This window comes from Hippopotamus amphibius, chromosome 10 (assembly GCF_030028045.1).
Source record: "Hippopotamus amphibius kiboko isolate mHipAmp2 chromosome 10, mHipAmp2.hap2, whole genome shotgun sequence".
In the NCBI taxonomy this organism is placed as follows: Eukaryota; Metazoa; Chordata; class Mammalia; order Artiodactyla; family Hippopotamidae; genus Hippopotamus; species Hippopotamus amphibius.
In genome coordinates, this window is record NC_080195.1 from 76,462,439 (window position 1) to 76,475,093 (window position 12,655).

Genomic DNA, 12,655 nt, shown 5'->3' on the forward strand with positions numbered 1-12,655 from the left:
AAGTAATTAAAACCTCTTTGAAAAGAGGCTGGCATAGAAGAAAAAGGAAGATATACATTTATTCCTATCACAAGTATTTCTAAATAGCACTTTGCATTTTTCACAGGTTCTCCTTGGAAACAAAACAGATATGTTTAGGCATTTTTTTTTGTAGAATTCTGTAGGAACAAGAATTTTCCAAATGTATGACCCTCTTTTTTCTGAAAAAAGAAAAGGAAAATTTTCTCACACAAAGGCTCATCAAAACATTCGGGTCCCAAAATGTCACCCACCTTAGTCATCTGTGTCTGGCTTGATAAAGAATTAAAGGTACTTACAAAGCTTAGAATTAAAAGCAGCCATATTTTTCCTAATTAAAATGCCCAGTTTTAAACTGATCTAGACACACTGGAGACATTTTAAGCAAAGGAATTAAGGCAACACAGGTTTATACTGTTGATAACAAACCCTACCCTACATGGAATCGTCACCAGAGTTGATTTTAAGGCTACAATTCTGGAGGCAATCATCTTCAAATACACAATTTCTACATTACTTAAAATTTAGAGTCTCTTCTCAACTCACCTATTCTGACCACATCACAAAAAATGTTAGATGATCACGCTTAGATCATCTGCACGACGGTAGTAATAATTAAACTAAGTTCATTCAAGCAATCGGTAAATTCAGAAGGGGAAAAAAAACTTCAACACTTTCAATAGTTCCATTGGCCACAAATATTAAACTGTGCTAGTGCATGCATTGAATATACTGATAAACACAGCCTGTCATCAGAAGTACAGGGGTTCCTGTCCCCAGCAATTCCCCCTGCTCTCTAAGAGAGGTAATGGACAGAATCATGCGCCTTCCAGTAGTTTCCCAAACTCACCCCATGTGATGGGTAGGAGATCCAGCCCAGCTCCCCTTGAATTGTTTTTGAATCCAGTAGATTGACTAAAAGGAAACACAGACACACAAACACAGTTAAAAGGAATGAATTCTATTCACCTCTGTCAAGTTAATGTTGTCTGTTATTGCCAATATAATAATATCAACATGCGCAAAACACACGACTCTGCTCATTCTCGCTATATGTGTAAGATGAGTATAAGAAGGGAAACACAACGAAAAACAACCACAGGGAAATTTAAGGGATCAAAAGTTTCTGTGGCTTTTTTAACTGTTTATGTTTGTTTATAAATATATTGTATATTCAATATATTGACAGAATAACAACAGGTTTTAAGAGGATGCTATAAAACTATAATATAGGAAACATCAATGCTACCATGAAATCAAAATAACTGCAAAGACAAATTTGATAAATTGACATATGATTTCACTATAAATTAGTTAAACATGCTTTGTAATGAATCATATTTCTTTTTTTGCATATTTGATACGGCATCTTCATACTATCCCTGGCCAAAACCAAACATATTATTCTGTAATGAGTATTTTTAATACTGTATAAATTGTGTACTTATGTGTAATGAACAAAATGCTTAGCTACCAATCTGAGAAGAAACCAAAGCAAAAATATGTATTATATCGCCTGTGTAAGGCTTTACTTTTTTAAAGAGGGTATTGTTACCCAAAGACTTTAATGATTTCACTCAGAATTTTGTGCTAGTTATTAAAAAGTCTGATGAATAATAAGATATAACAAGAATGCAGTAGCATTTTGAATACATTATTAAAAGAGAAAGGCAAATGATTTATTTTCAACACAGAGAGTATTAATCTGAAATGGATTAGAAATTAAAATATAAAAAGATACTTTAATTAATAACAAAGGCTTCATGTTGATTGTCAATCTGTTAAATAATGGAAACTATGGTTTTACCACATCCTTCTTCTAAATTAGAAAACCGCCCCATGATTGATTAATGGAATATGTAGAGGAAGTTTACATAAAATATGCAGGTATTATGAACATGAACCAGAGCAGATGAATCAATGAATACAATGAGAGAGTCATTTTGAAGGGTTCCATATATTCACAAATCAAAACATAATGTTAATATATGCAAAGCACAACATGTCCATATGTTGTCAATAAAGTGTTTCCTGACGCATGAAAAGCACCACTCTTTCTTTAATTATCCCAATCATTTTCTTACAAAGGAAACATTAATCTTATAAAATGTTAAGAAAAAGAATTATATTTGATTGATGTTAGAATTCTAAATTTTCAAGCACTGCTTTTTAAAAGAAGATATTTGATTAGCTGGTTAGAAGATAAATATACTAGGTGACTATAAGAAAAATTCCTAATCATTAAGATAAAGAAGATAAAGTTCTCAGAGGAAAAAAAACACATAAACTTAACCTATTACACTGGAATTCCTTAATGATTAAACTTTTTTACCTCACAATAAATTAATCCCAATGAGAAGTAATTATATTTAGATAAAAGAAAAAGATAGTTGCTGGATGGATTATACAGTTTAATTTCCATAATGGAATTATTTCCCAGGATATCAGTTTGGAAATTGACAGTATGCTTAATTACATTGAAATTATCTCTGAAAAAAATATTAAAAAAAAAAACTTCTACCAATTAGTGTTACGGATAACACTTCAGATTAAATAATGTTAAAGAGTTTTTCAAAATATGAGAATACATCCTCACTTTTAAAGTACGTCACCAACATTCATTCTGATAAAGACATAAAAGACATACCTAGTTCAGTTATTGGTTCTATCACAGTCATCAGTTGATTTCTCTGAGTTTTACACAGGATTTGCATAGTAGAATTTATAGGGCCAGTATTCATAAATCATTAGATCATACTTGTAATACCTTTAGGGATTTAAATGATTCAGTGTTTTTGTGTGTATATAATAATTGAACATGTACTAAATGATGACTATATGTCACGCCACCTGCTCAGAGAAATGGTTGATTTAATTTCAATATTAATAACCGGAGGGAAAAAGTGTTTGAGGCAAGGAAGATGTAAATATTTTCTCCACTTAGTAAATTACTCACTGGAATGTAGGTTAACTAAGGAACTACACCCTTAAGTTTTCTCTGATGAGAATGATGAGGGGAAAAGGACTGAATTAAGTATATCACAGCATTTGGTTTCTACTCAAAGGAGAAAAGCTAAACCAAAAAGAATTGTATTGCACTGCCAATTAAAATAAGTGTAAGAGATTAACTAAATGTATCGCATTTACTCAGAAAGTGAATTTTTAGTGCATGCCATTTAACATGAATGAGGCAACACAACTGGCAGCACTACTCGTGATTCTGACCCTCTTGTCTATCAAACATAATTATGTCTGCACTGGTTATCTCACAGCCTTGCCCTGATGATCAGATAATATAAATTTACTTAAAGCCACCTCAGTTTATAACATGCTACACGGATTCAATGTTCTTCTAAACTTAAAATATTAACTAACAACAGTTTCATTTTATCTTCTGAATTGTATTGAAAATCAACCATCAATATATGGCCTAACAGAGAAGAAAAGCGACACCAAAAATCTTTTTAAAAGCACTTATTTGGGGTTTTTAAAGTGTTTTTTGTTTATAGCCAAATAAGAACAACACAATCTAAGAATTCTAGCCACTTAAAGTCAATGATTGCTAGACTGGAACTTGCCAGGATATAAACCTCAAGTCTCCTGTGATCTGTTGTATAGCAATCTGAGTGTGGCATAATTGAGATAAGAAGAGGAGAAAGTTAATAGAATTTGAAAGTCAACCTGCTGTGAGTGATGTCTCTGGATACATTGACTAAATCTAACCTTGCCATGGAATGTCTTAAACCCCACACTGATATAGGCAAGAATATGTGTTACTAATGCTTTCCTCTCCCCAAAATGATGCAGACCTGATCATAGCCTTTCAAGTGGTACCACTATTCAAATGCCAAGGCAGATAGAATTGTGATGTACAAATACATTGTAGTCTGAGTTTTAATGAGAATTTGTAATATGGAACATTTATTTTAATTTCTGAAATTTTTGAGGTTACAATTAAGAATTTTAACAAAAAAGTTAGGAAATTATTCTTAAGGGTAGGTGGGAATATACAAATGGACTAATTCTTTAATAACTGCCTCTTGCCAGGTTATTTGCCAAAGATATAAATGGTCTCTTACCAGTTTTCATATTCCAATGGTATGAGTTCCAAATATTTTTGTTTGTAACAGAAAATATGCCATTTCATTAATTTCAGAATATTTTCCATTCAAAGAGCTGTATAGCATCTACTAACTTCTAAAAGTGATTTAAATTGGACACACTTTGAAGTGTTAGACGCCACTTGAGATATAAAAAGGAGCTTTTTGGCAAAAAAAAATCACTATAGGAAGTCTGGGTGGGTATGGTTCTGGATGTCTTTCACATGCTTTACTCTGTCTAGCTCACTGCTTTTAAATACAAAAAAGAATGTATAAATAGGTGAAGGGGTTTACATTCATGAAAACAGTAAGGGAATCCTTACTCAGCCTCCTTGAATTGGCTTTCAGGTGGGCACTAAAGTGAGTTTTGCTGGTCAAAATGATGTGTGATATCTGATGGGAATTAGAAGGTATAGAATGAAGTAAAGGAACAAAAGCAAAGTATGGGGTAAACTGGCTCAGGTTGGTTGTAAGTGCTTCTGGAAAGAAGGAAACCTTGCAGTCATTCCTGCCACTGTCACATTTCCCACTTGGCTGAATTGTGGATTTAAGATGCTCAGAAGTCTTGCTCTCTCTTCCCTTCTCACTCTCTCCCATAATGAAGAAGCAGAATCAAATGTCTACTCCTTTGCTCACTGGCATTGACAATGTCATGAAGAATTGTCTGTGCCAAGAATTTACACCACCTTCCCTTCTTACTAATAAGAATGCATTAAACATTTTTAAAGGACTCAGTCACTAAAATAAGATTTTGAAACAAATGTTCTCAGTAAGGACAGATTAAAAACTTTAGTATAAATTTCCGGAGTTCTACTTTTAAAGAATCATGAATACGTCAGGACTTTTTCAAGAGCATTTCAAAATTCTGATTCATAGTGGCTGTCTGTCCACTCAGAAAGACTTAAGAATTAAACAAATATTCATGTCTTATAGATTAAGTGCAGCGAATATATAGACAGTGTTCAAATAATTTTTAAAATTAAATGCCACAGTTTCTTACTGAAGTGGAAAATCGTTTCAATTATTTAATAACATCTATGCTTTGTGGTAATGCTACAGTTGCATTTTATGAAAACATTTAGAAATTTCATGGTGAGCAATAGTGTTTAATGGCTAAAGAATTTCAGACTTGTAATAATAGACATGTTTCCTTGTAAAACCTTCAGTAATAAGGTGCTTTTATAACCAGTTGCAAATAACTATGAAACCACTACAGTAGGAAACAAGCCCATCCTTTGATTATATCTTATTTTTACTAAAAAATAATGACTTTTCCTTTCCTGTTTACCCCATCACTGTACTTGTCCCAGCCACATTTCTGGTACACAATCTTTATCATTTTCATCACTTTCTGTTATGATGAAAAGAGTAGCTTTGCTCTAGGTTACAGATAGCAGAAGAGTCCTTTAATCTGCTTGTAGGTTATACTTAAATGTCACAAATAGACGAAAATGATACAGGAAGTAATAAATTTTGATCTCGGTGTAATTCTCTATATAGTACTGTGGTCAACTAAAACATGGAATCAGGAAATCAATATGTACTTTCTGACATGAGTCCACCAAAGCTCAGCTTTTCACTTTTACTGTATGCACCTGGGTATGCCACTGAGAAGAAATTTAGAGAAGTCAGTTTAATTAATGTACTTATCTATTTCAATATAATTTTTATCTACTAGGATTACATATTCTTAGTTAACATCTCCTATCAGCTTCCTGTTTACATTTATTTCTACCTAAACATAATTAAAACATCTCTGTAATAGATCATTAGTATTGTATTTCACAGACTAAAAATTATAAAAATGTTTTAAAATTATAAATGAAGTCAACTATAATTGATTAATTGTGTGCAGATAAAACTTTCTGTACTCTTAAATTTCACAGGCATTTTGTGTCATAGAAATACTAATTTATGATAATTTCTATATCACATAACCAACTAAAATAATTATGTAAATTTTTTTTAAAATTCTGCAGTGCTCGACATTTCTGTGAAAAACCTCTTTTGTCACATGGTATCTTAATGGTTTATTTATGGGACAAGGTGGTACACTATCAACTTTTTCTTACTAGCTTTTCTTCTGGGACAATAATTTTGGATTAACTTCTATATAGGCAGGTCCTAATTAAAAAAAGAAACTGTAATTAGCTACCACATCTCAATCTTTGCCAAGAGTAGGAAGAATTCGTTAGAATCAAAATACACAGTTTCACAGTAAGATGTTTGTGTTCTCATGACAAGAGCAGCTCAAGGAAATAACAGAAGCACAGACCAAAATTCCACTTGAAACTTGGATACTTTAATAAATGTTAACTCTGTTGTTTCTAAAGCATTAAAATTTTCTTTTTTTTTTTTAATATGAAAAATCTGAAGGGCACTCTCACATTAATACTATTATGGAGAAAAGAGCTATTAAAATATCCCTTGGGAATGTGTTCTTAAAATAATTCTTTCACATAAATGAGTGGGGATGTTCTGTCAATGAAGTTTTACTACATTAACAACCCTAGCTTTGATAACAGTCCGTAGAATAGCAGGTCTCTTTGTTTCTGTGCTTTGTCAACCTATATTATGAATCATTTAGACAAGTGAAATGTGTTTCCCAAAATGCAAGGTACTAAAAGTAGAACGTTAATGATTATGTAAACACTAATTTTTCAACACATTTTAGCTTTTTAAAGTGTTCTAGAACTAACAGAAAAACTTGTTTATTTCTAATTTGAAAGGACTTTTTTGACAGATTAAAAAAGTGAAAAATGAAAATGTATCATTCAATTTGAAATTATATAAATAATCATTAGGGCAAATAGGTGCCCAAATTTAGCACATATATTTTGCCTTCATACCATAAATTCAGAATGTCTTGGTACATGCGAGGGTGAGTCAAAATTTATCTGCACTCTGGCTGTAGAATTTAGAGAAGTTTTAATATAACTGGAGTGCGGATAATTTTTGACTCACCCTCGTATTTTTCATCATATCAACTGATTATTAACCTTTGACTAGGAAACGTAAGCTATCTGTTTAGTCAGGGTTTGAACAATGGCTATGAAAATGGAACAGAACAATTCTAAAATAGTAGTTTATTTTCAAAATAAAAATGTGCCTGGAAGTCCCTTGAATATAAGATTCAAATTTTAACATAGCAAACAAAAAGTATAGAGATAAAATTAAATTTCAATTTAAAAACATTCTTTGGACATTTTTTTTTTCCCTTTGGACATTTTTATGTCACGAAACCTTTTTTAATTTCAAAAGGAGCCCAACTCAGAATAAATTGGTTTAAATTTCTGGAGAATTAAAATCAGGATATAGCTTATATTCTAGAGCAGCAGTCCCCAACCTTTTTGGCACCAGAGACTGGTTTCATGGAAGATGATTTTTCCACAGATGGTGGGGGGAGGTTGGAATATGGTTCAGGCGGTAATATGAGTGATGGGGAACCATGGGGAGCAGCAGATGAAGCTTCACTGGCTCACCCACCGCTCACCTCCTGCTGTGCAGCCTGGTTCCTAACAGGTGGCGGACTGGTACCACCGCCTGGAGATTGGGAACCCCTCTTCTAGAGGATAAGTACATCTGGACTTTATGTCAAATACCATGAATGTAGTTTACAGACATACACAACATGCATGCACACACGTATAAACACTTTTCAAGGTATAAATATGGGTCTTTATAAAGGGCCACAAAGGATCCAGTGAAGTGCCACATGCCTATCAGTTTAACTCAAAGCTCTAGCCCTTTACTTTCCATATCAGGAACATAATGTCAATGGAAAGTATCAATTAGTGCTGGCGACGGTCAGGAAACTTCATTTATCGCTGCAAGAGAACATAGAATTCAGACAAACCTCGGCGCGCTTTTTCTTGGTAATGTAGTCATAATATGAATAGCACCTACAGAAGCTTCCATTTTGAAATGGTCTTTTTTGTTATCCATTCATGTGCATTTCCAATACACACACGTGTACATGTATGTGTTCACACAGAATGTACATTGAGCTTAGATATGTGCTTATAAAAATAGCTATTTCTGAATGTTCAGTTCTTTCAAAAGTGCTTTTTACTTACATATGTAATTATTATGTATTCATTCAAACTACTTTTAAAGTTTTCTAGATATAAGCGATAAAAAAAATCTGGGTTATAATCATCCCTACCACACGAAATTAGGTAAATCATTTAATCTTCTCACTTTGTTTTTATTAGCTTGTTGTTATTATTAACTTTATCTTTAAAAAAAGTCTGCCCTATATTCCAGGGACTCTGTTTTAGGCAGCTAGTCTTCTTTAAAGTCTCATATCGTATTTTTTAAAATGTTCACATCTATATTAAGACAGTTCTTTATACAAGTATTTATTTTGTAGTCATCTGTCCCAACTAAGTTTTTATCTTCAAGGCCATTCAACATGACATTCGTGATAACCTTCTTTTCCAAAATCCTGTAGGTATGCACTGTTTGGTAAATAAACAAATGCAGAAAACAAATTATTAAAGTATGAAAGATGAGTTAATTTTTTAACATTTTTTTAATTCATTTTAATGGTTTTTAAATTTATGCCTTTGAAATTAAATGTAGAGTTCTAATGTTTTCACTAGGGCTAGGGCAGTAAACCTTAGTTTCCAAAGGATCACCTTTGGAAGGGAAAATTTAAAGGGATACTAATTTTACATATTTCTAGATTTCTTCCTTCTCTAATCCTATACAGATTTTTAAAAGATATTAAAACATTTAGAATGATTTTGGACATCACTTATAAGCAAAAGTAAGAAAACTGTCCTTCAGTGTACAAATGTTTAAGGAAAAGAAAGCAGTTGTACCTAAAAATATAGAGAAGCCATCGCTGTAAGCACAGATGAATCTAATTTGTTCATTCAGATGAAATACATATAATTATACCTGGAAATCTCTTTTCAAAAAAAAAGGACTATCAAATCATTATAATTTCAGATCAGAAATGTCAAAACATCATAATAAAGTCTCTGAGTTTATCTTTCTTGAGTTAACGTAAATGAGTATTAACTTATCTGTGGTAAACTAGATAGTAAAAGTAAACCAAGAGAAAAATACTATTCTCTTTCATTCTGCCTCTTTAAAAATATTTTCAAGATTTGGCAATGGCTATATTTGATGGAGTTTATATACTTAATAAAAGAATAACAACACAATTTAATTTCTATTTATAGTTTCGGTGATGATGCCAGTTATTTTTATTCTGTTAAAATACAAAATATACCATAAATAGCTTTGGCATATTGAAGGAAAAAAAATCACAATTTGGATATAACTCTAATTTTATGCCATCTTTGATTATTATCAGTGATCAGGGGAAATTTTACAAGATTAGATGGTGACAAATAAATGATTGTTTTTATTTTTTTCTCATCACCAATTTGTAATTCAGAAAAACAGAATTTTACTTCATCTTCATTTCAAAAAGTAAATATTCATCCATAAAATTTTGCCCACAGTGTGGGAATGATTCAGTTTTTTAAGGGGACAGTACTGTTGATCACACACACACGTACACACACACACACGCATGCTCACATACAATGCTGCACACAGACATCCTCAGTGTTATTCTGCTTAACCAGAGGATTATTTAGACAATCTACAAGGAAGCAATTGCAAATCAGCTTCCCAGCCTAACTTCTTCTCAGTGTGAAGATTGCTATCATATGCAATAAAAAAAAGTATCTTTATAAAACCTATATAATTTTATTGGTTGCTAAATTACACTTGAAAATCAGGAAATAAACTGTACATTAACTACTCACAAGCTGTTCTCCATTTCCCTTACTCATCCTGAGATAGGGAATGTCTAAATTTCATATTGATTAGAAACCAACTAACTTTATCACTGGCAAAAAGTAAATTTTAAAGTCTCATTGTTTATCAAGGGAGGGGGTTGGGGGTTGAGGGGACAGGTGTTATTTTTTTTAAAGAACCTTCAGAGTTTATTGATCTTTCTTAACTATTATTTGAAAGCTGATAAACTAACCTCCCCTTAATGAATATATAGAAAATTTATGATGAAACCATTTTGATATTGATTAAGTGGACTTATCAGCAATAAATAAGCAATTAATCCAGGCTTCTCCCTTTGCTCCAGTCCCCACCATGTAATCTGTTAAGAATTTTTGTCTTAAAACAAGAGGCAATTCAGTTTGGAGACTTTGAAGTCACGTTTACATTTTCTTGATTTGAGAGTGCTCTGCAAAATCACATATGAACGAGAACATTAAATGGTGGTGAAAATAGTTGTTGATTCTAATCCTTCAGAAGTGAGAAAACAAGTTTGTTGCTAAGCATTTGATTTTGCTCATAAAAAATGTGCCAGTAGCTTGAGTGGTTAGAAAACTCACTGGGAACCTAAAGGATAACACATTTGAAAACTTTTTTTTTTTTTCATGTTACAGTGAAGAAAGCAAGATACTGAAAGCAGCTTTCTGATTTGAAAGCCTTATGTCATCAATATGCTATTTTTGCTCTTTGCCAGGTTAACAGAATTTATTGCAGCAATTAATGCAAAACATATGTGCTGATATACCCACATGAAAAATATAATTGCCCCCAACTTAATTTGCTACCTTTCAGAACCCTGTTTTAGCTACCTTTTCTGAATGCCTCCACTTAGAGTACAAGTGTTTTTATGAAAGAGGAGATAAATCTTTATAATTTATTTTCTCAACTTAAGTAATTTATAAATTATCTTTTAAATAGGGGAAAGTTTCCACAGAAATTAAAGTCTACTTTCTAGGCCAAGTTCTACCTCCACCCATTACTGACCTTATGACAATTCCAATAGTTAATTCACACTTTGTTTTTATTATATAAAACTAAAAAATCACATCCAGGATATACTGACAATTGCCTCACAATCTCTCCTATGTACGGAATTCTTGACAAGAATCTTTCCAGGGTGAGGAAAAGAGTGTTTGAGTGTCAGGGAAGGAAAACAGAGGTAAGAAGGTGAAGAAAATACATCACAGATCACATCTCCAATTCGTCTGTCCACATCAAATTTTCTTTAATTCTTAATAAGTCCCCAACCTATACGGATAATCATAACTTATGAGGGCAAACACTGCAGATTCAAAGTACTCTTTGAAGTACTTTTGTGAAAGTACTTCGAAGTCTTATTTTTCACAATACTCTATTTCCAAGTATTTCTTGCAAGTCACAAGACAAATTAGTATACTCAATAGGATTGAGATTGAGAAGCGAGTTCTTTTCCTGAATAGATGGATACCTCCTTAATTTACAGGCATTCGTGTACAGGAGAAAACACATGAGGTTAAAATCAGAAGACACACAGGAGAGGGCCTGGCTCAGTTACTCCTTTATTATGAGTTTACTTAGTTTCCTCAGTTGTAAAACGGGAGATGTCATAATACCTACTTTAGGGCTGCTTTAAGATTAAAGGAGGCCCAGGAAGTACTGAATGATAATGTAAAGGAAAAATCTTTCCAATTAGTGGACGTCTGTGTAATTGTTATCTGATTACTGGGCATGACACTGAGGCCATATTTAGTCGTGTGATGCTCTGGATTCAACAATTCCATCCTTTATGGAAAACACTAAAGTTTTGACGACCACACAGACATCAGCATCATCCAACTACTAACCCAGCTGGGTAATACCGCTCCCAGAAACCCTTCCAGAAGAGGGAAAATCCCCTTTTAATAAAAAACTGTGCCAATCAAATATGGGGCTCTGGGGGGAAACAGACAACTTTAGATGGTGCACGGGGTGGGGAGGGGGTCTGTGGAACATGCCCCTTAGCTCTCTCTGGGGGCCTAACAAGTGGAATTAGTAGATGGTCTTAAAGAAAACTGAAAAAAAAAAAAAAAGTTCTTCATTTTCGTCTAGAGACAAAAGGAGAGGTCTTTAGAAAATTCAAGAAATAGAGGAGTCGGGAAAGACAGCCGCAAGCAGACAATGGCCATCTCAGGCTCGTCCAAACCGAGCGGGCCGATACCAGGCGCTTTCCCAACTGTGCAGAGAGTTCTGTGAACGCGGAGAACCGTGTCCCCCTCCCACACCTGTCACCTGGCGGGTCCGGAGCTGAGAAGGAAAGAGACCGTGCCAACCCCGGACCCCAAGCTGAGAAGATTGACGGCGACGGGGGGAGGGGCAGTCGAGGGCCGGGGGCGACAGAGACCTCGGGTCGGGGACTGCTGTGAGAGTCGGGACTTGCCTGGCCCGTCCGAGCCGCTCGCGCTCTCCCCAGGTAGGGCGAGTCCAGGTGGTGGGGAGGCCGCCGCCTCTCCGAGCGCCCGCAGCTCCGCGGCCGCAGGCAGAGGGCGCACGTCTGCCTCTCGCCCGCCCCGCCTCCGCCCGGTGCTCGTTTCCGCGGAACTTGGCGCCCTCGCGGCCCGCTGGCTCCAGCCTCCTCCCCGGGCCGGGAGCGCCCGACGCCCCAGAGAAGCCGGCCGCCGCAGGGGCTCCGCGCGTGCCCGCCGCCCGCCGCCCCCAGGAGGCCGCGCCGGCTCGCAGCGCTCGGGCCGCGCGCTTTTGGCCGCGGG

The 12,655-nt window shown here is 34.8% G+C and overlaps 1 protein-coding gene across 2 annotated transcripts in view; it reads right to left on the reverse strand.

Annotated features, from left to right (window-relative positions):
- Nucleotides 1–12,655, reverse strand: part of EPHA3 (EPH receptor A3) — a 352,548-nt gene that overhangs the window by 333,029 nt on the left and 6,864 nt on the right. For both annotated transcript variants that reach the window (XM_057697498.1, XM_057697499.1), the window contains exon 2: nt 869–933. In XM_057697498.1, the coding sequence (XP_057553481.1) occupies nt 869–933 (65 nt within the window). The remainder of the gene's footprint in view (nt 1–868; nt 934–12,655) is intronic.